This window comes from Polistes dominula, unplaced genomic scaffold (genome assembly GCF_049000335.1).
Source record: "Polistes dominula isolate Pdom_NZ unplaced genomic scaffold, Pdom_raw_medaka contig_23, whole genome shotgun sequence".
NCBI classification, from domain to species: domain Eukaryota; kingdom Metazoa; phylum Arthropoda; class Insecta; order Hymenoptera; family Vespidae; genus Polistes; species Polistes dominula.
In genome coordinates this window covers 4,639,102-4,664,957 of record NW_028300963.1, presented here as the reverse complement: position 1 = coordinate 4,664,957, position 25,856 = coordinate 4,639,102, and the positions used below count along the sequence as shown (strand labels likewise).

Below are 25,856 nucleotides of genomic sequence, written 5' to 3'. Positions count from 1 at the left end.
ACTACAATTCGATATAACCTTAAAAGAGTCACGTGAAGTGCATTCATGTGGTGCATAGTGTATACGTTCGCTGGATATATTAATATTTATATTTATATTTTGTCTTTTATAAATAAATGTACATATATATAAATATCTTCATATAAAATGGCTGGAAAAAAGAGGTAAGTCAACTAATTGTACAAATCTTCAATAAATTATATTATAAATATATTAAGAATGTTAAAGATGCATCTTATTTTTTACAAACATTTTTCATACAAATAAAAGTTATAATTATTAAGACATAATAATGTAATAATATAATAATATTCTCTATTTGGATATAAGATTATTGCAAAAAAAAAAAAGAGTAAACTTAAGTCATTTTAATTTTATACATAATTGTATTTCATGATAAACTTTCTTTATCATAGAGGACGAAATGCATTCAAAGTTGAAGCTGTTGGAGATGAAGATATGAATGACATTTCGGATTCTGATGACCAATATTCAGAAGAGGATCGTGAATTACTTAAAAGTGTAAGAATAAAACGAGCACCAGAAAATTTTGATAGCGATGACGAAGTCTTTGGATTACAAGATGATGAAGAAAACGAAGAAGAGGATGAAATGGAAAATGAAGAAGCAGATTCAATGGAATCTGATATTGAAGAATTGGAAGATGATTTTGATATACCAAATGAGAAAGCATGGGGCAAAAAGAAAAAAACATATTATTCTACGGATTACGTAGATCCTGATTATTCCACTCTTAGTCATAAAAATCAAGTAATAGCAGAAATGGAAGAACAAGAAGCAATAAGCATTCAAAAGAAATTAGCTGAACGATTGGATGATGCTGATTTTGGTTTAGATTTTATAGAAGCAAAAAGTGAGGACACAAAAGCTCAACAAGATGAAGAGGAAACGGTCAAAACAGATTTTACCAAACTTAGTAAAAAACAAAAACGTGAATTAGTTCAACGAGAAAGTCCAGAATTTTTGGCTATCGTTGATGATTTTAAAGGTAAGTTTTATATATTATTATTATTATTTGTAACAATTTCTTATCCTGTATTTTCTTCTACATTTATTGTAAATTATAATTCTTTTTCTACAGAATGCATGAACGAAGCTAAAAATATACTTTTACCATTTTTGAAGCTTGTTGAAAAAGGCATATGTCCTGATTGTCCTGCATCGAACTTTGTTAAAAGTAAATATCAAATAATATTAAATTATTGCGTTAATATCTCTTTTTATTTAATGCTAAAAGCCAAAAGATTACCTATCAATTCGCACCCTGTTATTAAACGTTTGGCACAATATCGCCAACTTCTTAATGAAATGCGTTCAGGAGAAGGAGATTTGTTAGAAAAAATTGAAGAGGTATTAAAAATTGAAAAAGATGGTGGATCTCTTTATAATATATCAGGTGAATCTATAACTTGCAAGAAAAAAAAGTTATTGCTGAAGTAAAAGACAAGAAAGCCAAAAAGCGAAAAATAAGCGAGACAAATGAAGAGGAAGAATCTGACAATATCATGGACGAAGAATCTGATAATGATATCATGGACGATGAATTAAATGAAGAAAACAATTTATCTGAAAATGATGATGAAGATAAATTGAGTGTTGAAGAGGATAACCAAGAAAACAAGGTATTGGAAGAAATGGAGGATACAGAAGAAAAAAGAGCAATTACATATCAAATAGCAAAGAACAAAGGTCTTACTCCGCATCGTAAGAAAGAACAACGAAATCCAAGAGTCAAGCATAGAAATAAATATCGCAAAGCAAAAATACGTAGGAAAGGAGCAGTAAGTATTTAAATAACTAATTTATATTAAATTATAAATATACGCAATTTTACTATCATGCATATCTTCTTTTTTTTTTTTAGGTGAGAGAAGTCAGGAAAGAATTAACTCGATATAGCGGAGAAATGTCGGGAATTAATGTTTCCGCGAAGAAGAGTATAAAATTGAAATAGTAAATAAATTCTAAGTACATGCATTAAAAACATTAATATAATTGAACTAATATGGAATTACTTATTGTATATAATATTTAAATACAATTTTAGAATAATCATTGTCAAACTTAATCTCATATTAAATTAAAATAACATTTATTTGATTATGTGAAACAAATAAACAATTTTATTTAATGGTTTTTATATAAACGAAAAAAATGATACTTATCTTAACAATTGTTTTACAAAGAAGATATAAATGTTAACACAATCTTTCCTCTCACGCGTTCTTGTTATTGTTGTTTGTGTTATTTATTTTACATGTACTCTTGAAAATTTGTCAAACAATTTTTTATTGAGAACTTACAAAAAAAATTCGTTATCTTATATTCTGTACTTGATGAACATTTAAACTTCTAGTTTTGCTAAAATATCAGATTCACGAAATAGATGATATTCCTTGTTATCTTCAAGTTCAACTTTGGTACCTCCATATTCGGGCAGCAATACTGTGTCACCGACTTTAATACTCAATGGAACATGTTCCCCTTTCTGAAAGAAATGTCAATTTCATGAATTTCTTTTTTGACGTAAACAATAATAACAAGTATAAAGTATTACAATTCATACATTGTTTCGAGATCCAGGTCCTATAGCCACGACAGTTCCTTGTAAAACTTTAGCCTGTGCTTTTTCAGGAAGAACAATTCCACCTTTCGTTTTTGTTATAGCTTCTGCTCTTTTTATTAAAACTCTATCGAACAAGGGAATAAGCCTTTTAACGGAACTAACAGCAGCATTGGCAGCCTGTAAATAAACATTTAATCCTTTAGAATGAATCATAAGTTATTACACTAATTATCATTAAATTAATGTTTCAAATAATCAATACTTTTAATTGTTGCATTGTTGAAAATTTCAATGATTCTTTACTATTCACAAATTTGCAATTGATAACTTTTCAACAAGAATAATTCACATCAAATTCATTTGCAATCTATTCACCACTTTTTTAATGTAAGATGTACATATACATATATATATATATATATATATATATTTCATATAATACAAAACTTCAGTTATATTATAAACAATTGCAATCGAATTGACCGGTTCGCAAACGTTGTCAGGGAAAAGAAAAAAAAAGGAACGAGAATATGATATTAATAACAAAGGAACAATTGTATTTTTTTATAAATGAAACAAATCATTAATAAGTTAAGTTTAAAGGTTATCTCAAATAAAATAAGTCACACCCGATCAATGGTAATGTTTAAAAAATGATTCGTAGTGTTAATTTAAAAAGAATTAACAATGTCTATGTGAAAATAGTATCAATCATTTTAAATTGACAATTAAAATGAAACATTTGTGTTAAATTTTTACCATGTTTAATCGACGAGTTCTTTCTTTTAGTTCTGATGTATCTGACTGTACCGGCAACTGTACGGTTTTGCACGTTGTGTAACCTCCTCGCGCGTGCAAAGAAACTTAGCTTACCCTCTCCTATATTTTCTCGAAAGTTCGTATATTTCGTCAGAATTCTAACCCGAGCGCCATCATGTTCATCGATTTACTCGAAGCTTCTGACGAGATAACATTTAACGTTACGTAATCTTGGTATGTGTATGTCCATCCTCCATCTTGGAAATAAATGTAGATAATATTTCTTTAATTTATTAGTTGGTTGTTATCTGTCTCATAAGCTTTTTACTACCATGTAAATATAAGATTATAAACATAATGTTATTCTTATTTTCTACTTCTTCTTTTTTTTTTTCATTTTTCATACATTTCAATGCAAAATTTATCATCAAATTTCAGAATTTATGTACATTAATTTATATTCATTTTAATACGCGAGATAATTCGAACTGATATCAAAGATAATTTAAATCTTCTATCGATAACACATATGTTATGTATATAGATAACATATCTATATATTTAAATAACTTTTAAGCCGTTTATTTTGTACTCTTGCAATGAAAATGGTTATACGTTTACGTAAAGTTTATTTTAGAATAAATTATTATGATTATAATTGTGTATGAAAAAATAAAAAAAAAAAAGGAAAAAAAAACAAGCAATCGATTAATAATATTTTACATTTGTACGTAATAACATCTCCTAGTTTGTTCCTGATATATGTAGAAAAAAAATGATTGGTCGAGGCAGACATGTTGCATCATCGAAATCTGGGTACATTCTAGAAACTTGAAGATTAATACCGGTCGATAAATAAATGCTATATTTCAATGAAATTCGATATTATTTTATGTTATCTTGATGTAAAAAATATTTGTCTATTTATATATACATTGGATTTCAGTAACGCGGAGTATAAGAATTTTCTAGATCTTTTTGAATGAAATGTAAAAGGTTAGGTTAAGGATAGAGTAGGAAAAAAGGGTGGGGGTAAAAGAGACGTCCATGTGATAGCGCCAAGTTCTCTCATATCTTCTCGTTCCATTCGTAAGACAAAGTGCGGTCACGCCGTGCCGATTTTCAATTACTTTTCACAAAGCTTTATCGACATTTCTATTTAAAAGTCATTTCCATTGCGAAATAAAAGGTAAAGAAATTAATTTAATCATTTATTTTTTGATCAATTAAATAGAAAAATTTCATTAATCGATTTATACCGGCCGGATGAATTTGTTGGATAGCTTTTAACATTTCACGTATCTATCTTCATTTCTAATGAATCAAATTTTGTCTAAAATACGATTCAATTATTTTATTTAGTTTTCAATAATTTTTGTTAAACGTATTATATTACTTAAGTAATATTTTTCAATATCTTTAAGAAAGATCTTTTATCGGTACACGCGGCATTTACATAACCGCAATTTTGCTTCAATAAGAATGAATTTATAATTTATTATAGTTCATATAGTATGTATATTTATTAACATTAATCTTATTTTTTACCATTTCTACTATTTTGTCAATTTAAAGCTAAAACATTTCTCAACTTTGTCTTTTAATTTTTTTTTTCTCTACTCTGATATTTAAATCTTTCACAATGTATATTTATATCAGTTTTTTTTTATTTAATCTCTATTGCATTGTGTTTTTTTTTTTCATTTTTTTTTAGATGTACAGATTACCAAACATGATGCGCTCTGTAGCTCTGCGCCAGATGCAGTTACAGGCACGAACTTATGCCAAGGATGTTAGATTTGGTGCAGAAGTACGAGCACTTATGTTACAAGGTGTAGATATTTTGGCAGATGCAGTAGCTGTAACGATGGGTCCTAAAGGACGTAATGTTATCTTGGAACAAAGTTGGGGCAGTCCCAAAATTACCAAAGACGGTGTTACAGTTGCTAAAGGTATAGAATTAAAAGACAAGTTTCAAAATATTGGAGCTAAATTAGTACAGGACGTTGCCAATAATACCAACGAAGAAGCTGGAGATGGAACAACAACGGCTACTGTTTTAGCAAGAGCAATAGCTAAAGAAGGTTTTGAAAAGATTAGCAAAGGTGCTAATCCTGTTGAAATCAGAAGGGGTAAGAATATCAATAGAAATCTTGATATTAATCTTATTAGTTCTTTTATGTGATTACAAAATATCATCTAATTATATAACATTCTTGATTATTTCAGGAGTAATGTTAGCAGTAGACAAAATTAAAGAAGAATTAAAGCATTTGAGCAAACCCGTAACAACGCCTGAAGAAATTGCCCAAGTAGCAACTATTTCTGCTAATGGAGATAGTGCTGTTGGAAATTTAATTTCCGATGCCATGAAAAAAGTTGGAAAGGATGGTGTTATTACTGTTAAAGATGGAAAAACCCTTCATGACGAGCTTGAAGTAATCGAAGGAATGAAATTCGATAGAGGATATATTTCCCCTTACTTTATCAATTCTAGTAAAGGTGCCAAAGTAGAGTTTCAAGAAGCATTGTTACTCTTTAGCGAAAAGAAAATATCATCTATACAAAGCGTAATACCAGCATTGGAATTAGCAAATTCTCAGCGTAAGCCGCTTGTACTTATCGCAGAAGATATAGATGGTGAAGCATTGTCAACTTTAGTTGTCAATAGATTGAAAATTGGCCTCCAAGTAGCCGCAGTAAAAGCACCTGGTTTTGGTGATAACAGAAAAGCTACTCTTCAAGATATGGCTATTGCCACGGGTGGCATAGTTTTTGGAGATGATGCGAATCTTGTTAAATTGGAAGATGTACAGTTAAGTGATTTGGGACAAGTTGGAGAAGTTGTCATTACGAAGGATGATACACTCTTTTTGAGAGGTAAAGGAAAGAAGAGTGACATAGACAGAAGAGTAGAACAAATTAGAGATCAAATTGAAAATACCACGTCCGATTATGAGAAGGAAAAATTGCAAGAACGACTTGCGAAATTAGCATCGGGCGTAGCAGTTTTAAAAGTTGGAGGAAGTAGTGAAGTAGAAGTCAACGAAAAGAAGGATCGCGTTCATGACGCACTTAATGCTACTAGAGCTGCTGTGGAGGAAGGTATTGTTCCTGGAGGTAAGTTTATCATATTATTTAAATATATAATTAAATGATATCACTTCAATATTAATTTTATCTATTATTGTTTAGGTGGAACTGCTCTGTTAAGATGTGCTCCAGCATTACAACAATTAAAAGCAACCAATAGCGATCAAGCTACGGGTATTAAAATCGTGGCAAACGCATTGAGAATGCCATGTTTGCAAATCGCACAAAATGCAGGCGTCGATGCAAGTCTCGTAGTTGCAAAAGTCAGCGAAGGAAAACTTGGTTACGACGCATTGAACGACGAATACGTTGATATGATAGAAAAGGGTATCATCGATCCTACAAAAGTTGTTCGCACAGCGCTTACAGATGCAGCAGGAGTTGCATCATTATTAACGACTGCAGAAGCAGTTGTAACTGAATTGCCTAAAGAAGAAACTCAGGGTGGGCCTATGGGTGGTATGGGTGGCATGGGTGGTATGGGTGGAATGGGAGGTATGGGTGGAATGGGTATGTAATTAAAAGACTGAATATCCTACACAATTGCAATTGAAATCCGTAGAATCAGTTCAAATATCAAGTTATCGTTTGAACGATTAAAATAAATAAGAGGTCAAGATCAATCTCTATGATGACTATGGAGTCATAATAGTACGTTCCATTGTTTTTTTACGCATTTGTAAACGTTATGTTAAATACATACACATATTTCTGAAAAATTATGAAGGTTCTCTTTTTATCAAATAATTTCAATATATTGCAAATGGCATATTACGCCATGGATAATACAATTTCTGTATATATATATAAAAATATATTACAATTGTATGTATTCACAGTGTCAATGCTCAAAAGATTTGAGTAAAAAAATATTTCAAGTATTTTGTTGTCTGTGCTACTTTTATATTCTATTTGATTATTTTGGTTATATAAATCAAGCAAAGAGAATAAGTTTTTAAGATCTGTTTTACATAAAAAATTGTACAGTATAACATTTAAATACAAACATTAACTCGAGATCAATCATCATATTGTGCATAAAATTTGTATTTTCATAAATATGAAAGAATGTCTCTATGTAAAAATTAATGCCTTTAAATAGTTCATAATCTCTGTTTTTTTTTTCATTTTGTTAATGCTATTTCTATTTTTTAACATTTTTTTCTCCATATCATAGTTTATTTTCACTTTTGTAGTTTCAATAAATACAAAATTATTTTACATGTTTCCTCAATAATAAATCCTGTTTATATACTATAAAAAAGTTGTCTTACATGTAATTCTTAGAGAGTAAGTAAATTTTATTCATTGTACATGCCATGATGATTTGTAATGCTGCCAAGTATACAAGTATAAACGTAAGTTGTTTTCATTAGGTATTTTTGCAGGTAATTACATGATCTTCAATATATCATAACGTACAAATTAGTTATCTTGTGTAATTTTTATTTTTACATGGGCATGGAAAAGTAAAAATTTTGTATTTTAAATATATACAAATTCGAGAAAAACAAAAATGAAATGATATATCAATCTCTATTATTATGGATAAGAATATTTCGTTACAACATATAAAAATATCTTGTGTGTGTTTGTGCCTTTCTATAGGAAGTACACCATTGTCATTACATTACATGTTGCAATTTTATTTCTTTATATTTCTTATCCAATTGCCATATTGTTAATTAATATATGCTAATAAAAGATATATTAAGAATAGTGAAAAAAAAAGATTATCTAAAAGAAATATGGGCCATTGGAAAAGAAATATATGGCATTATTAAAATTTCTTTTCAATACTTCATTATGGGCCTAGAAATATCTGATGAAGAATCGTACGTCTAGGCAGTCAGTAATATCAAATGATTTAAGCACCAATCTTTTCTATTTCATCTGCATCCTCTGCATCGAGATAATGTATCTTCTTTCCAAAATGTTTTTCTATATCCTTGCATAACTGCATTGCGTGTGGTGAGTCTATTAAATTAATAGCAATACCAGACTTTCCGAAACGCCCCGTTCTACCAATTCGATGCAAGTATGTTTCACAATCAGCTTGACGATCTTGATCCATTGGTAGATCAAAATTCACTACTATGGTTACTTGTTCCACGTCAATACCTACAACAAATTTCATGAAATATAAATTGACATATCAATTTATTTCTTACATATATTAATTAAAATTTCATACCTCTCGCTAATACGTTCGTTGTAATAAGAACTTTTTCCAAACCAGCTCTAAATCTATCCAATACAGAAATTCTTTGTTCTACGGTTAATTCTCCCGTTAAGAAAGCAACTGCGTGACCATCTTTTGTCATTTTTTCTGCTAACCAACTAGCTGTCTTTTTGGTCTAAAAAAGAAACCATCATTTAACGTATACTACAACCAACTATTATTATAATTGTATTATCCATGAATATCAAAAATGAGAATCATACATGACAGAAAATAATAGCTTGACCAATAGTTATAACACCATAAATATTTGTAATAGCTGCATATTTGCCATCTTTGTCTTTGCACTTAACGTAATATTGTTTAATATTATCTAAACTTTCTTCTTCTTTCATCAATCTTATGATAAGAGGATTGCTAACTATGATTTCAGCAAACGACATTACTGCGCTTTCATATGTTGCTGAGAAAAGCATCATCTGACATGTGCGTGGAAGTAATCTATAAATAAATATAAAACAACAATTAAATATCTTTTTTTTTACTTTAAAAATATGCATTATGATATGTAATATATCAAATATGTTACTTGTGAATACGAATACATTGATCTTGATGGCCTTGTGTTGCTATCATTACATCTGCTTCATCCAGAACAAAAACTGAGATTTTGTTTAAATTAAAAGCTTTAAATTTCACTGCCCAATCTAAAACTTTTCCTGGTGTACCAATAATAATGTGATCTGTGATTTTCGTACCACGAGGAACTGAAATTACAAAACTCTAATGAGTAAAATTTGTATGTCTAAATGATAATTACGTTTAAATGATAAATATTACTTTCTTCCCCTCTAACGGCATATTTCAATTTAATTTCAGGACAAAAACGAGACATTTTAGCAGCAACTTCTCCAGTTTGTATTGCTAATTCATATGTCGGTGATAAAGCAAGCACTTGAGGATAATCCTTAGTTGTATCTACTCTACTTAACATAGCTAGTACAAATGCCGCAGTTTTGCCAGTTCCAGATTGGGATTGTGCAATCATATTATGAGGTCTACAAATTGTTAATAATTATTATTTCATATGGTTTGTTAATCTACCTTGTATTAGATTTGATCTAATGTGTATGTTAATTTATCATCTTTTACTACTTACGGATCAGCAAGCAAAGTTGGTAGCGCTGTTTCTTGAATCTTTGATGGTGCATTAAAACCCATAGCATAAACTCCTTTTAATAATTCAGGTTTACTAAAAATAGAATGCTATATAAGTAATAATAATAATTTATAAACATTTAACATAGAATTATAACTACGACTATGGAAGTACATATAAGATGCATTATGAGAAAACTTACAGACTAAGAGCTTCAAAAGATTTAACGCTATATAATGGAGATGATGGATCCTTCCTTTGCACCTCGATATCTTTAGTCGTTTCCACTAATCCTTTTCGTATAATTTTTTGTAACAAAGATTTCTCTGCTGGTGATATCTGTCCATCTGCACCATCGTCACTCTTAGAATCATCGTTTGCTGTTGTTTCTTTTTGTTCTTTTGACTTTTGATCTAAATTAATATCTGTCACCTATAGAAAGATGAGAATTCTTATTAATAAAAATTAAAAACAACCATATTTAACATTATACATGTAAATGTATTTTGTAGGATACATTTTTAAGAATATATGTGTAGTAATGTTTTAGGTTATTTTAAGCTATAACATATTAATTATATTGTTGCAGAAAAATATTTCATTGTTATACTTAATAAATGGAATAAACAAAAAAGAGTATGGTTATACCGGTGTTTTATTACACGAGGATGATAACATTACCTTAGAAGCTAATTCATCTTGTTCTTCAGCAAATTTCCCCCAATCAACTTTGGCAGAAGCCATTTTTGCATGGACACTTTACTAATATCGAACAATAATATGAAAACTTTAGAAAAATAAATAATAGACGATTATTATTGTACAATAATGTTATGAGCGACATAAGCTATCAAAAGTCAAGTTTAATCAAATCATTCAGCGAATATTTCAGTCGATACATGCGATTTTTCTACTATTACCAACTACTCTTACCAACCGTTTTTACACGTCTGTTCTGACATATAGAATGAAATATATATATATATATAAATCTATTGTTTAGATTTTTTTATTGAAGGTCATTCGAAAGGTGCTTTTACATTAATCGATATGATAATTTGATAAATAATGAAAACCCGTTTCTTATAAATCGGCTATAAAACTATAACAATATGTCGGCCATTTTTTTTTCCCCTAGATTTTTGTTCGATCCACGTGCAACGATGCGTCGTCATATATGCGTTTATATATGATAATCATTTATAGGTTAGAAAGAAAATGAATAAAAATATATATGAATAATTATATTTTGTATGTATAAATATTTAACGTTACAATTAATAAAGATTGTATATATGTATATAGTCAAGTAATTTATAAAAAAAAATAAATAGAAACTTATAAAAAATAAAAACGTATAATTAAATATTCTCAGAATTTCTACAGATGACACCAAAGCTATTTGTTAGTATAAAAAGAAAATTAATCAATAACCATACAGAAATAAAAAGAAACTTAATAAGTTAAATACATAAAGACATTAAATATAAGTTAATCTAATTTTATATATTATATGTGAAATATACATTCTCTTTATATACAAATTCATTAATCACCGCTTAATTATCTGGCATATTAGCGATTATACAATATAATACATAATTATATTACAGACTTTGACTTCAAATAATCTAGTCCACAGTGATATCATTATTTTTGTAGTAGCTTTTTCTACAATTTCTCTTCTTCTACTCGATATATCGAGTATTATCTTCTTCTTTTTTTATGCCCTTAAAATATTTTTCGACTTATTCTTACACATAATTTGAGTATATATATCAAATGTTTATACATATCTTTGCCTTAAAATGGCAATGCGAGTATAATAAATATTGACAATAGATTTATGAAGGTATAATTGTATTAATATTAAATGTAATATATTTATTATGCTATAAGCTAAAAAGTATACTCCATTTAGAGAGTATCTCTTCTTTGTCATCTTCTTTAAGACTTTTTGCCAATTGCAGTTGTTGCTTTGTTTATATTTGTTTGTGGCATAAGACGAACGGTTATCAGCGATAGATCGAGCATTTTACGTTGATATTTTTTATGAAACACCATGGCAGCGGATTGTGTTTTAAATACAATAGTTGCATTACCCTCGCCCATGTGTATACTCTACAACACGAATAATAAAAAAGACAATTATTATATAATATTCGCTTAATTATATTTATTTAAACAAAAAAGAAAAAAAAACAAAAGAAACAGGGATGAGTTTATAATAAATAAAAATCATGAAATTATAAGGTTTTCAATTTTTACAAGGTTTTTTTTTTTAAACAAAAATCAAATACTTTTATGACATTTACAAATGTTTTGTTTTATAATTGAATATAAAAATAAAAAAATAATAAAGAAAAAAATAATCATATATATATATATATAATCGTAGTGTATATGAAGTAATATATAATTCATTACATAATGTTAATATCATTACAGTGTTTACACAAATTATCTTGCGTTCAAATGTAAAGCCTACACAGTCTTTCTGAACAGTCTCTTGTTCTTATTACAATGAAATTATAAATTAAAAATAAAAGATACAAATGTTAATTGTACTTAAAATTATTATTTTGTACTCTTTGTAAATTATAGAATTTCAATCTTTCAACAATATTTTGAAAACAAATTAATAACAAAAATGAATAATTGTAAATGAATGAATGAAATATAAACTATAATTATAATCTAGAGCATATTACTCTAGGAGATGATATATTTGCTATAAATTACATGCAAAAATAGTCACCTCTATTGTTCCAATTCCTTGACACATACGTCTAATTTGTGCCACTGAAGTACTGGCTGCTAAATTTTCTAATTTAACAGTATTTGTTTTAATTTCTGGCATTATTTTTTTGGGCGATACCATAACTTTTTGAAGCACAATTCTTTGATTATTTTGAGCGTTTACTACAACTTTTGGAGCGATGCTTCTATCGATATTACCCATTTTTTGTCCAATTGGTGATTTCCTTGAAATACCAGATTGATTTTGTACAAGTTTTTGAAGTATATTCGTTCCAGAACCTTGTCCCTTTTGTAAATTTGAGACAGTCTTTTGTATAGACGTTGCAATTTTTTGAGAATTAGACGGTTGAATGGATTTTGGTATTACAACTCTTCTAGTGCCGCATTGTGGATTAATTTGTCTAATCGTTGAAACTTTATCACTGCTTTGATTATTAATCGTAAGTCCATCCGAAGGATCGTTTGGTTGTATTGTTTGAATAGTTCTAACAATTCGCATGCCAGGTGCTCTTTCAGTTCCCTATAACAGAAATAAACATTAATTATGATATTCGTAATAATTATATATATATATCACAAAATCAGCTTAAAAAGTTTATATACATATATATATTATTATATGTTATATTAAATATATTTTATATTTCTATTATTTAATATTAATCACAATATTAAAATGACATTAATTATATGATACAAAATACCTAATTAAACTTAATAAGAATTGTAAAATAATGTGTAACAAAAGTATATGAACATTTGGAGGAAAAGAAAGAAAACAAAATGTATTCTAAAATATATTTATTTAAAAGTGAAAGTAAAAAATACAATAAAAGTTTAAAATTTGTATGTATATATTTCTTTATATATATATAAGTTTATATTATATATATATAATATTTATATTTAAATTATATATATATAAATATGATATATAAATATGATATATAAATATATATATATATAAACTTATATATTATATATTAATTTATATATAAATTTATATATATAATTTAAATGTAAATATATATATATAAACTTATATATATATGTAATATATGTGTAATATTAAAAATATAATCATATCAAATGTCGTATTAAAAATTTATCACAGATACGTAGTGCATAATATAAATTACGCGTATAATTGCATTTTCATATATATATATATACGCATATATTATATAATGCGTGTGAGTATGTATATATATATAAAAAGTGATTAATATGATTGATAATAAAAACATAATTTATTGAATTTTTTATTGAAATATATCTATAGCAAATATAGCGTTATTTATATATATATATATATATAGTTGACAAGAAATAAAATGTAAAATTAATTGTTATTTAATTTTTTCAATTGTTCACTTTTCACATATTTCAAATATATATAAAATATAATGATATTTAGTGCTATACCTCTGTGGCTTGTGTATTGATAACCCGCCCTCGCCCCCTAGTTACACCAGGTCGACCTTTGTTTGGTGTAGGATCTTTCACAACTCCCAACAGAACCGATACTGGCTTTGCTTCTTGTTGTTTGCATTCTGTACCTATTTAATATGAAACAATATTAAAAACTTCTTCTTATATCTCGTATATTTTTATTATATATAAAGAAAAAACAAAAGAAAATAAAGATATCTACCAACGAAATTAGTTTCTATTTTATTAATCTGTTCATTTTGTTTTTCCATAGCGGCCATTTTTCTTCTATTTTCTTTTTCTTTTAATATTTGTTCTCTCAAACGTTTCTGTTCTTCCATTTTTTTTCTATACTCCCGCATTTCTGGATCTTCTTCCTTATCCTCTTCCTTAAAAAGATAACAATAATAATAACAATAATAATAATAATAATAATAATAATAATAATAATAATAATAATAATAATACAATAATAACAATAACAATAATAATAATAATAATAATAATAATAATAATAATAATAATAATAATAATAATAATAATAATAATAATAATAATAATAATAATAATAATAATAATAATAATAATAATAATAATAATAATAATAATAATAATAATAATAATAATAATAATAATAATAATAATAATAATAATAATAATAATAATAATAATAATAATAATAATAATAATAATAATAATAATAATAATAATAATAATAATAATAATAATAATAATAATAATAATAATAATAATAATAATAATAATAATAATAATAAATAATAGTAATAATAATTGTACATGCATTTTATATTATAACATAATATATTTCATATGTGACCATAATTATGAAAGTGGTCTAAATCAAAATTAATAAAAAATGAGCTTATCAGTTATTATTTTAAACTAAATAAATTCAATGTAATTTGAAAACGATATTGTCAAAAATGAATCGTTAGTTAATAATGTTTGTTATTTCAATATTATGTAGAATTCATATAGTGTTCAAGTATAAATCTTGAAATATCTCGAAACAAGTGTTATAAGATTCATAATTTGATTACTTTCATAATTATGGGCACATATATCTTATTATATAATAATAATATTACTTTTTTCTCTTCAACTGCATCGCCTACCGTATCTACGGTTCTTACTTCTTGGAGATTTCTATTATTAGTTTTCATCTTTTTCTGGCTTAATTCTGGCGGAGCTTCTTTATCAGAAATTTGACATACTCTTTTTTGTTGTAGTTTATTAATCGTTCGTGCAGTATTTATAGGTGGTCTACTATTACTAGGTTTTTGCATATGATTTTGTTCATAATTTTCATTACGGTATGTAGACGAAGGAAGTGGCCGCTGCGGTTTATGGGTATGATCATTTCTCGTTCGAGATGATAAATCTCGTTCTCGATAATTTACATGAGATCCTCTGTATTCCGACTATAATAGAAAATAATTGTTTCAAAATATATTCATAAATTATTCTCTCATTCAAATAAAAAAAAAAATATATGATTTTTGAACTTACTTGTTGATAATTATCTCTTTGTTCCCATTGATCATCTGATTTATATTTACTGTTGTCGTTATAATTACTTTCACGTGAATAATTACTTTCCAATGGATACTGTTGTTTATTTGGACTAATATTTATAGTCTTTTGTGGCTTATTCTCTTGCCATACATCAGAAAAATATGCATAAGGATCCTAGAAATAAAATATGCGAATATATTATTGAATCTGCTATTCATATGATTTATTAGAAGAAGAAGAAGAAGAATAAGTTACTTACATCGCTCTTATTCTGTTGATAATTCTGTTGATATTGCAACTGATTTGACTGAGACTGAGATTGAGATTGAGACTGATTGTATGGATTTTGATTAGGATATGGCATATTAGTCTGATTAAATTGGACTCCAGAACCTTGGGTCTGAAGTGGTGTTGGATGTTGTGAGTCCCATGCAAGTCTTGCTATTTGTGTAATAAAATAAGGTATATTAATAACGTATAAAGATAAATGTTTAGATTAATTTATATAATTATGAACTTACCATCATTGGTTGGTTGTACAGCGCCTCGGAAATGTGGATTGATTAATATTTTATGGCCCGGAGTTAAAGTTACATTAGGTAAATTTGAATTAGACTGTTGCGAAACTGGAGGAATTATGTTGCTGTTAAATTGATTATTCTGTATTTGATCTGGATATGGATGTCTTGAATCATATGTAGATCGATTTTCAAAATGTTGTTCTTGAAAAGGTGCTCTATTCTCAAAAGAAGAACCACTAGACATTTGAGTGTTAGGGGGATTTTGTATCAGTGGTCCCTGATTGGATACCGGTGGGCGTGGGTATCCTTGTAACGGTAATATTTGATTTCCTTGCAGTGGTAATGATTGATTACCATGTAACATTTGTGACGAATTATTAGATAATATTGCATTTGGATTACCAAGAAGAGATCCACCAGAATTTCCATGTAATAAAGAAGCTTGGGTATTTGGCAAATGACGATTTGGATTATCTTGCATAATTGCTCCAGAGTTTTGAAAATTAGGTGGTATTTGTACAAAAGATGTTGGATTTGTTGAACAATTATAAGGCGGAGCTTGTAACGGTGCTGCGATATTTCCTCTAGGACCAAATTCCAATCGTGGAGTAATTACTCGTGAACCCATTGAGTTTGAAAATTGATTAGGATTAAATGGCGGTCTACTTTCTATAAAATGTGTAGGTCCTTGCAATGGATTATTTAAAGAAAACTGTTGGAAATTTGGTATCGAAGAATTATTTTGTTGTTGATACATGATCTGTTGATTCTGTATATTATTAGGTACACCAAGAAGAAATGGTGGTCTAGCTTCTAACAGTGGTGGTCTACACAATGATTGCTGATTATCAAAACCACGTGCATTACTAAACCTGCAAAAAAAAAACAAATCATCGTTAAATATCGTATAATAGTAAAAAGTCTATAGAATGAGATAGATCATAATAATAATAATAATAATAATAATAATAATAAAAAAAATGAAACATACCTTGGACTATAATTACCACTAACCGATGAAATAAATCTTCCTATTTTGTTTCCTCTTGTGCATCGTCCTCTTCCTCTACCTCTGAATGATGGTTTGGACGGTTCAGGCGTCACTACATTTTCCAAAGTATCAGGAATATCGTTATTCATTTTAGGCGAAATCATTGTTCTTTCATTTTGAAATCTATTACGCCTTTCTTTTGCTTCTTCACAATCATCATCTTCAAGTCCTTGTCCATTTCCAATGTAAACTTTTTGCATATTTTTCTGCAGTTTCTCTCGTAAATCACCTTTTCCAATAGTTGCAGACATATTAACACTACTACAACCAGAGTTTGCTTCGTATTGACTGATTTGATCTGTATTATAATCAGTGGTTTTCTCTTGCTTATAAAATCCTGTTTCATTGTCTTGCTGATCTCCATCTTCATAAAAATGATTTTCAATATCAGTCTTTGATCTATTAAACTCTACATTTTCATCTTCCCCTTCTAAGTCATCCAAAGCATCCGTGACTCCTAAGTCCAGTACATCATCTGTTTCCTCTTCTCCCTTATAGCTATTCTGCTGCTCAGGGAATTAAATTGTCAAATATTTGTAATTTAAATACAATGCACTATCGCAAAAATTACATTCTATAAATACTTAAATGTTATAGCCATAATAATAATATAATAACTACATAATTATAGTTGGAATGTTATACCTTTTACAATGCCAACCTCAAACCTTTATTATATATCTGGTGTTGTATATAAAATCTTAAAAGTTCAATATCTTTTCATTTTCACATCCAACTATTATAAATATTATCAAGCATAAATAATGTATAATACTGTTTGTTATTTTATATATGTATATACATATATATATATAAATATAAATATATATATACATACATACACACGCACTTTATCTATTATAATTCATATATCAATATTTTTTCCTGTTATAAATGTGTAATAATTATGTCATATAAAAAATAAATTTATATGCAACGAATAAAACAAACAAATCAATGTTACTTATAAGATTCATTTCTTTTTTTTTTTTTTTCCACTAATTTAATATTACAATATGATCCTTGATTTAAGCTAGTAAACACATTGCATTTAAATAAACTTTAACACATTGGAGATTGCATTTCTACGTGTGCACATACGCTTAAAGCATAACAGTATACTATATATCTCAATTAGAACAATTTTATATATGAAAATAAATTTTTATCGGATAAACCTTAATTAAACGATAATCACAACCTTTTTAAATACAATATTAAATACAGAAATATAAATTATGCTTAATACAGAAAACTACAATTTGTATTTGTATTATTACAATGTTGTTTGAATTATTGTTTACTGTTACTTTTTATGCGCATGGTGAATTATAATCTTTGGTTTTGCAATGATGATTATTTAACATCTTAATGCTATTGGTTGATGTTCAACACATTATTTTCTTACAAACATGCATTTTCATTTTTTTTTTTTTTACGATTATAATATACTCCCTCCATTCCAAATTAGTTAGTATAAACATTTACATATCAAATGCAACGACTAATTTGAAATAGAGGAAGTAATTAACGATCCAAAATGAAAATTTCATTTTTTAAGAATGGCTAGATGTAAATTTCTTTAAAATATATTAGAGATGTAGAAAAGTAATAATAAGATATATATTAAGATGAATAGAAAGAACTTTTTTTTCAATAAAAAAATATATATTAGTATACATTACTAACATAAGTCAAAAGAAAGTATAATATAATAATTTAATATATCACAATCAATTAATCACAATCAAAAACAAATACAATCCAATTATAGTTATCAATTTGATTCTTACATTAAGCCATTCGATATAATAAATAAATTTAATTGATTTTTGATAAATAAATGAAACGAATGATATCTACATAGATTAATTACACATTATATTATATATTATAAAATGTATAAATTTGAAGAGTTGTATAAAAAAGCAATAGTTAATTATGTTGCTTTCATTAATAAGTTTGCAATATCTGATATTGTTTAGAACTTTTGTATGTTCCTTCATTCATTCATTCATTCATTTAAAAATAGCAAAAATATATTGTCCATTGATGTCATTTTGTTTTTTCGAAAAAATAGATATTTTTATTCCATGTTATATCGAAAACATTTGGATCTCTATTATTGTTCATGTTTCATTATTAAATATATCAAATTTTAACAGGAATATAGTAAGCAAGCAAAGATAAACGCATGTACGTATGGTGTACACATGGTTTTTATGCATGTGTATGTGAATTAAGCAAGAAGAAATACATGTATGATTCATTTTACAGATGTTATTAAGAGTACCTATTATTATATTATATATAATAAAAAAGAAGCAAGAGAGGATTTATAATCATAAAAATAACATTTTATACTTATGGTGATGGTGTATCATTTAAAAACTCGTTCTTTTTTTTTCTCTATTTTTTCTTTTTAACATATATCGTATGTTTCCAGAAATGTAAAAAATATATTTCAAATGGATGATCATCTACCTTCAATTCAAATTTATCCAATCCACTTTATATTTTTTACTTAGAATTTTGTTATATATATATATACAAAAGAATAAAATGTACTTTAAAAAATTATTACATTTTTTTTGTTTTTTTTTGTTTTTAAATAATAATGAGTACCCAGAGATAATTTTGTAACTCATTCACAAATAGACTTTTTACATTTTTTTTTTTTTACTTAACGATAAGTACGCTTATATTACATTATGTTACATATTTATATTCTTGTGAAATATTATTTAGAGTGAAAAGATCGTAGAATTTTTATACACGATACAATATAAATCTATTTTCATTCAAATATGTAATCGTTGAAAACATTCAATTATTAAATATATAATCTCTACCTGTTTAAAAAAAAAAATCTTGTATTGTTTTATATTTACATAAATCACATTATTGTTAATACTTATGGATTATATTGTTTTGTTTTTCTTTTGTATAAAAAGCAAAAAATTAAAAAGATTCTTTTAACACATTTAAATCTTGCTCTTGTAAATGATCTTTCAAATATTGTAAAATATTAATCAAATCATTTCATTTCATTTCAAAACAGTTACATTACAACTAGAAAGATAAAAATATTTGGCAATAATAAATATTTATACATCAACTAATCATAGTAAGAGTGCTTTTGCAGTAAAAAAAAAAAAATTTATAGAAATATTCAAATCAATTGAAATTATGTCACAATAGTATAAGATTATTTTTAAATGTATATACACACAAAAATAATCTTTAATCAATAACAAATTAACGATTATTTAAATGTTGATATATAATCGTAATATTATCTTCTATTTTATTTTATATAGGCTGAGGAGAAAAAAAGAATTTTATTTAACAAGGATATAATGGGTAAACATTATGCTCACCCTGTCCAATTCATAGTCATCAGCTAGGAGGGCTTCTTCCTCGTCATTGCCCAAATCATATTCTTCATCTCCAAGATCTTCGTCAAGTAGTGTATCGTCACTGAAAAAATAATTTCTGTAATAACTATTAAAAATTAACATACATAATTATATTTAAATAATAGATATAATTATAACACTTGATAGTTTGAATCATTGTTACACTTGTGTATTCGAGAACCCTAACCTCCGTATATTAAAGAAAAAAAAAGAACATATAAAAATTCACTATTTACTATTTATATATAATAACGTATATTATATTATTATCGAAATTTAGATTTGAAAAAAAACAAAGTATTAAGATAAAAAAAGAAAAATCAATGAAAGAAAATAATAACTTACTGTTCCGACATAGTACGTCCTATCTTCTTTGCATCAAAAGAAAACCTGTAATGGCTTCGTTCTATTACCATCGATCGATGCCGTCAATATCGTCTCTGCGATATATCGAAGTCTAGTGTATCGATATCAGCTCTTTATTTCAACCAATGAAAATGAAGCTATATTTACTCTCGACTTTTCGCGGCCAGTTAAATACGCTTACGTACTTTCCCTATATATATATATATATATAGATAGATAGATCATTATTTTTTACATTCTTATATTTATTTACTTAATATTTTTTTATTTATTTATATAATGGCAGTATTAATTAAAAATTCAATTCAATTTATTCGAAATATAGGCACTAAATCAATTAAGGTTAAATTGAACCTGATCACTTTATCGTTGGCCAATCAATTTTACAACGAACTAATTTAATTCTCCTTGTTATTAATTACAATCCTTGTATTGTTAACAAATTATTATGCAAAATAAACAGCAAAAAAAGATTCACGTACACCATAAATATGTTTAACTAATTGTACTTCACATATTGTCACAATGGCCTTAAGAATGTGATCTTTCATGTAAATACAAAGCAGAGACTCGATATTAAAGAGAAATGAAACTTTGTTTAAATAAAGTATGCTAACCTTTTCTAAAACGACGTCGCAACACACTCTACTTCTTAGCCTAGATAAAAGTAAAAAACCTAGAACCTTTGTAGTCTCATATTATTACTTGAAAAGTGGTACTTCTGTTGCGTTACCAACCTTTAAGTCTATAATCTACGGTGTGTTTCTAATACCACTCATGTTTATATGAAGTATATATGTTACTGTATGAATATATGTTTATAAGAAAACAATGCTAACTTTTGTGACATAAAAAAGTATCAAATTTTATTTATTTACAATATATTGTATATATTTAAGTATTTTTTGTTAGGTAAATTTATAATTTATCAATTTGTTTTCAACTTTGTATTTTGATTTCATTATTTTGATATTCTTATTTTGAATTTAGAAAAGAATATGATGTCCCGATTGAAATTTTTATATCCTCGACTCAGTAAGTTTAAAAGTTTAAACAAATTCTGTAGTCAAAAATCAGCTATAATCTTAGGAATTGAAACTAGCTGTGATGATACTGGTTGTGGAATTGTCGATAGCAATGGAAATATTTTGGGTGAAGCAATTAACTCACAATATTTATTACATTTAAAGTAATTTGAACATGTTAACAATATATAATGATTTTTTATTTAAAAACTGTTGTATTCATTTAGACAATGTATTTGTAGATATGGAGGTATAATACCAACAGTTGCTGGGGAAATGCATAGGCAACATATCACAGATGTATGCGAGAATGCATTGAGATCTGCAAATTTAAAATTAAGAGACATAGATGCTATTGCAACTACTGTAAAACCAGGTCTTCCAATGTCACTTCGAATTGGCGAAAGGTTTGGAAAATATCTAGCACTTGTTGGTAATAAACCGTTTATACCCATACATCATATGCAAGCCCATGCATTAACAGTTCGATTAACAGAGAAGGTTTCAAATAATAAGTTATTTCTATTCTTCATATAAAATTAGACATAAAGAATAACATTTGATATTGCTTTTTAGGTAGATTTTCCTTACCTTGTTCTTTTAATATCAGGTGGACATTGTATGCTAGTAGTTGTACAAAATGTAGAGGAATTTATTATACTTGGATCATCTATAAGTAATGCACCAGGAGAAATTTTAGATAAGGTACGTTATCATAGTATCAATGTAATTGCAAAAATAAAATATGCAAATGTATTATAGGTTGCTCGTAGACTTAAACTAAATTCTATAAAAGAATTTAGTAATATGAATGGAGGTCAGGCAGTTGAAGCAGCAGCAAGTAAAGCATCTGACATAGATCAGTTTATTTTTAAAGAATCTATGCAGTTTTACAGGGATTGTCAATTTAGTTTCTCTGGAATATTAACAACATGTGTGAAACATATTACTGATCAAGAAAAGAAATATAATATCACTGCTGATATGCTTATTCCTGATATTTATAATTTATCCGCTAGCTTTCAATTTGCAATCACGAAACATCTCTGTAAGAAAACGCAAATAGCAATGGAATTTATTGATAAAATAAACTTAATTCCTGAAGATAAACGAACATTAGTAAGTATAAGTGTATCTGATTTAAAATTAAATCATATTTGAATTATACGATTGATATGATTATAGGTTGTATCAGGAGGCGTTGCGTGTAATCATTTTATAGCAAAAGCTTTGAATATTGTATGTTCTGAACTAAACTACAAGCTTGTCAGGACACCGCCAAGATTGTGTACCGATAATGGTGTTATGATAGCTTGGAATGGAGTAGAAAAATGGAATTCGGGTATTGATATACTCAGAAGTGAAAGCGAAATTAAAAATGTAAATATAGAAAAAAAAGCAGCCATAGGAAAAGATTGGACAAAAAGGGTACAACTTGAACAAATAAAAGTTAAACGTATAGATATACAAAAAAAATTGTTTATGGAATCAAATACGTAAGTTATATGTATTGTATATACATTTAATATACATAAATTACTTTAGTCGGATTTAAAACTGTTTTCTATTAATTTATAAAATTTTGTTGTAGATAAATTTAAACTAGCGTAGGACCACTTTGTCTCACTTCTTCCTTTAGTTTCTCATGTAATTCAGAATCAGATATAATTTCTGTCCTTGATATTAATTTCTTTTCTTCATTAATATCTAATATATTTCGTATTTTGTCTTTAATCATTTCTATTTCATTTTCTTTTTTTAGAGCTAACGATGCAGTCACAATATCATCAAATTCTATAACGTGATCGGGTCTTATTTCTTCTGGATATTCTGCCACAGTGTTTGGTAAATCTTCCAATTTATCTTTCATATCAGCATAAATTCGTTCAGAATTATTTGTATCCATCTTATTTATTATAAGCATGGAAGGTGTATGTAATAAATCTGGTTTGTAAAGTTCTATTTCTTTGTTTAGTAAAATAATTGTTTCTAAACAGGTTCTATGAGAATCATGAACGGATAATTGGAAACCTTGAATATCTACAATAAATAGAAGTAATTTTGTTCTTTCTACGTGTTTTAAAAATTTGTGACCCATTCCAATATTGGCATGTGCTCCTTCAATTAAACCTGGTAAATCAGCAACTGGTATTTGTCTATGATCTTTGTACATTATAGTACCTAGTTGCGGTTTTAAAGTAGTAACTGAAAGAAACATCAGAATTTTAAAAATCTAATAAATATATTTATATACTATATTCAATTTGTAGCAGTTAAAATGCACTTACATGGATAATTTGCAATTTTTGGCCGTGCTTTAGACACAGCTCGTAAAAATGTACTTTTTCCAGCATTGGGAAATCCAACTAAACCCACATCAGCGATCAGTTTAAGATCGAGTATTATCGTTCTACTTTGTCCTTTCTGACCACAAAATCCTGTTTCTTTACAACCGCCCAGACCACCCTTTGCCACTAATAACTTTGTATCTGCTTTATTCAAATCTCCTATATTTAACATAAAACAATTTTACAAACCATTACTTATAAGTAATATATAAAATATTACTTAAATCTCAATGAAGTTTACCTAATTTTAAACCGTTATCATCTAAGACAGTTACACCGCAAGGAATGTCAATAGTTATATCAGTACCAGGTTTTCCTAAAATTCCTTTTGAAGTACTGTTGCCTCCTGGCTGAGCATGTATTTTAATTTTTTTCCATTTCTTCTTAACATCCCTTAACGTTAATTCATCTTTTGATAAAACATAAACGTCTCCACCTGAACCACCTTTACCACCATACCGAGGTAAACCAGATCCTCCAGCACCTGCTCTTACAGTAAGGCGCAAAGAATCTATGAATCCTTCTCGTAAACGTTTTCTAGGTACCTTAAGTATAAATAAAACTTTATTAAAAAAAAAGAACTTATTCATTTATCATTTAAATATGATATATCATACGTACTTTAAAGGCATAACCTAAAATATTTGTAAGAAATACCATTTTGTCACTATTACTATTACCGAATATTAATATTATTTTATTGTAAATATTTTATCAAAACAATAATATTTTATATTAAAACATTGCATCTCTTTGTTATAAATTATTTTATAACATATCAATCACTTTCAGTTGTGTAAACAATCCACTAACTAGCTACCATATAAACACACATGCACGTGAAGTGTAACGAAGTTATTTAGAATCGATTATAACTATAATAGTTAGGTAATAGTTATCGAGAATCGAATATATGTTATGTTTATTTCTTCTCTTATTGTTAGTATTAAGTATATAGATAATTTAAATCGATAAACAATTGGTAATCAAAAATGATATAAACAAAAATATAAATTGTCAAGTACTGTTATAAAAATGATTCAATTTTCTGCCTATCTTAGGTTAATTCATATTACTATAATGTTATACATAATAGTATATATATATATGTGTATAATTGCATACAGGTGTCTATGCATTTTATATAAAGTAACAAACATAGACAAAACAAATTACTGTCTGGAAATTGAATCATGCAGGAGCTTAATATTGTACATTTTCTTTTCTCGTTCTATGTTGTTTGAGATGTAATAGATAATGATATCATCATCATCATCATGCTTACATAACTCTTATACGCAACTATCTTCGCTAATGATCCAATAATCATTAATGATTAATTTAGAATCTATTATAATTCAAATATCGTGTAATATTTAATAAATGATTAATATTTGTTCGTAAATAGTAAAAACACAAGTACAAAAATGTGGCATTAATTTTAGCATTATATAAAATGGCGCCAAAGTTCAGATTTAAAAAAAATCATGAAATTCTATCTCTTCCGTAATTAACGTTGATAATATTAAAGGATATAAATCATATAATTATCAATAACTTTTGATAATAACCAACATGAGCGTTTAAATAAAGTATTAAAAATATAAAGCGGAGAAAAA

General features: G+C 27.0%; 7 protein-coding genes across 9 annotated transcripts; 3 read left to right on the top strand and 4 right to left on the bottom strand.

The window, feature by feature from the left end:
• The first annotated feature begins 12 nt into the window (after window positions 1-12).
• Sas10 (UTP3 small subunit processome component Sas10) lies at window positions 13-2,089 on the top strand. The gene is given in 5 exon segments (XM_015319464.2): window positions 13-164; window positions 417-1,009; window positions 1,103-1,432; window positions 1,435-1,802; window positions 1,886-2,089. Coding segments are annotated over 5 exon segments (1,398 nt in total). The 5' UTR covers window positions 13-147; the 3' UTR covers window positions 1,976-2,089.
• Window positions 2,090-2,293: 204 nt separating this feature from the next.
• LOC107065619 (10 kDa heat shock protein, mitochondrial) lies at window positions 2,294-3,688 on the bottom strand. Its single transcript, XM_015319470.2, has 3 exons — window positions 3,347-3,688; window positions 2,588-2,764; window positions 2,294-2,509 (listed from the first exon to the last, which is right to left on the bottom strand). Exons 1-3 carry the CDS (start codon window positions 3,347-3,349, stop codon window positions 2,366-2,368), a joined length of 324 nt encoding a protein of 107 aa, XP_015174956.1. The 5' UTR covers window positions 3,350-3,688; the 3' UTR covers window positions 2,294-2,365.
• A 515-nt stretch (window positions 3,689-4,203) lies between these two features.
• On the top strand, window positions 4,204-7,161 carry LOC107065612 (heat shock protein 60A). Its single transcript, XM_015319463.2, has 4 exons — window positions 4,204-4,535; window positions 5,061-5,478; window positions 5,576-6,466; window positions 6,542-7,161. The coding sequence occupies exons 2-4, from the start codon at window positions 5,061-5,063 to the stop codon at window positions 6,955-6,957; spliced, it is 1,725 nt and encodes a 574-aa protein (XP_015174949.1). The 5' UTR covers window positions 4,204-4,535; the 3' UTR covers window positions 6,958-7,161.
• A 558-nt stretch (window positions 7,162-7,719) lies between these two features.
• Window positions 7,720-10,856, bottom strand: Dbp80 (putative ATP-dependent RNA helicase Dbp80). The gene is made up of 8 exons (XM_015319462.2): window positions 10,462-10,856; window positions 9,983-10,212; window positions 9,781-9,873; window positions 9,462-9,679; window positions 9,211-9,388; window positions 8,885-9,122; window positions 8,634-8,796; window positions 7,720-8,560 (listed from the first exon to the last, which is right to left on the bottom strand). Exons 1-8 carry the CDS (start codon window positions 10,522-10,524, stop codon window positions 8,307-8,309), a joined length of 1,437 nt encoding a protein of 478 aa, XP_015174948.1. The 5' UTR covers window positions 10,525-10,856; the 3' UTR covers window positions 7,720-8,306.
• A 409-nt stretch (window positions 10,857-11,265) lies between these two features.
• On the bottom strand, window positions 11,266-21,620 carry LOC107065604 (uncharacterized). Its single transcript, XM_089172532.1, has 12 exons — window positions 21,482-21,620; window positions 20,844-21,054; window positions 20,460-20,559; window positions 17,020-17,585; window positions 16,029-16,900; window positions 15,767-15,948; window positions 15,502-15,681; window positions 15,081-15,413; window positions 14,195-14,360; window positions 13,966-14,099; window positions 12,539-13,060; window positions 11,266-11,901 (listed from the first exon to the last, which is right to left on the bottom strand). Exons 2-12 carry the CDS (start codon window positions 20,912-20,914, stop codon window positions 11,728-11,730), a joined length of 3,300 nt encoding a protein of 1,099 aa, XP_089028658.1. The 5' UTR covers window positions 20,915-21,054; window positions 21,482-21,620; the 3' UTR covers window positions 11,266-11,727.
• Window positions 21,621-21,623: 3 nt separating this feature from the next.
• Tcs4 (Threonyl-carbamoyl synthesis 4) lies at window positions 21,624-23,956 on the top strand. Of its 3 annotated transcripts, none has more exons than XR_016176583.1 (8): window positions 21,624-21,776; window positions 21,855-22,053; window positions 22,132-22,390; window positions 22,466-22,594; window positions 22,652-23,008; window positions 23,075-23,536; window positions 23,652-23,734; window positions 23,887-23,956. XR_016176583.1 is itself a non-coding variant. In XM_015319459.2 (8 exons), the coding sequence occupies exons 2-7, from the start codon at window positions 21,863-21,865 to the stop codon at window positions 23,692-23,694; spliced, it is 1,290 nt and encodes a 429-aa protein (XP_015174945.2). In that variant the 5' UTR covers window positions 21,624-21,776; window positions 21,855-21,862; the 3' UTR covers window positions 23,695-23,734; window positions 23,887-23,956. The 3 variants fall into 3 exon arrangements, 1 of the variants encoding a protein (XP_015174945.2); XM_015319459.2 differs by having other exon boundaries at window positions 23,075-23,385; XR_016176582.1 differs by having other exon boundaries at window positions 23,652-23,956.
• On the bottom strand, window positions 23,398-25,102 carry LOC107065610 (GTP-binding protein 10 homolog). The gene is made up of 4 exons (XM_015319461.2): window positions 24,859-25,102; window positions 24,479-24,782; window positions 24,178-24,396; window positions 23,398-24,094 (listed from the first exon to the last, which is right to left on the bottom strand). The coding sequence occupies exons 1-4, from the start codon at window positions 24,895-24,897 to the stop codon at window positions 23,487-23,489; spliced, it is 1,170 nt and encodes a 389-aa protein (XP_015174947.2). The 5' UTR covers window positions 24,898-25,102; the 3' UTR covers window positions 23,398-23,486.
• Window positions 25,103-25,856: the final 754 nt, after the last annotated feature.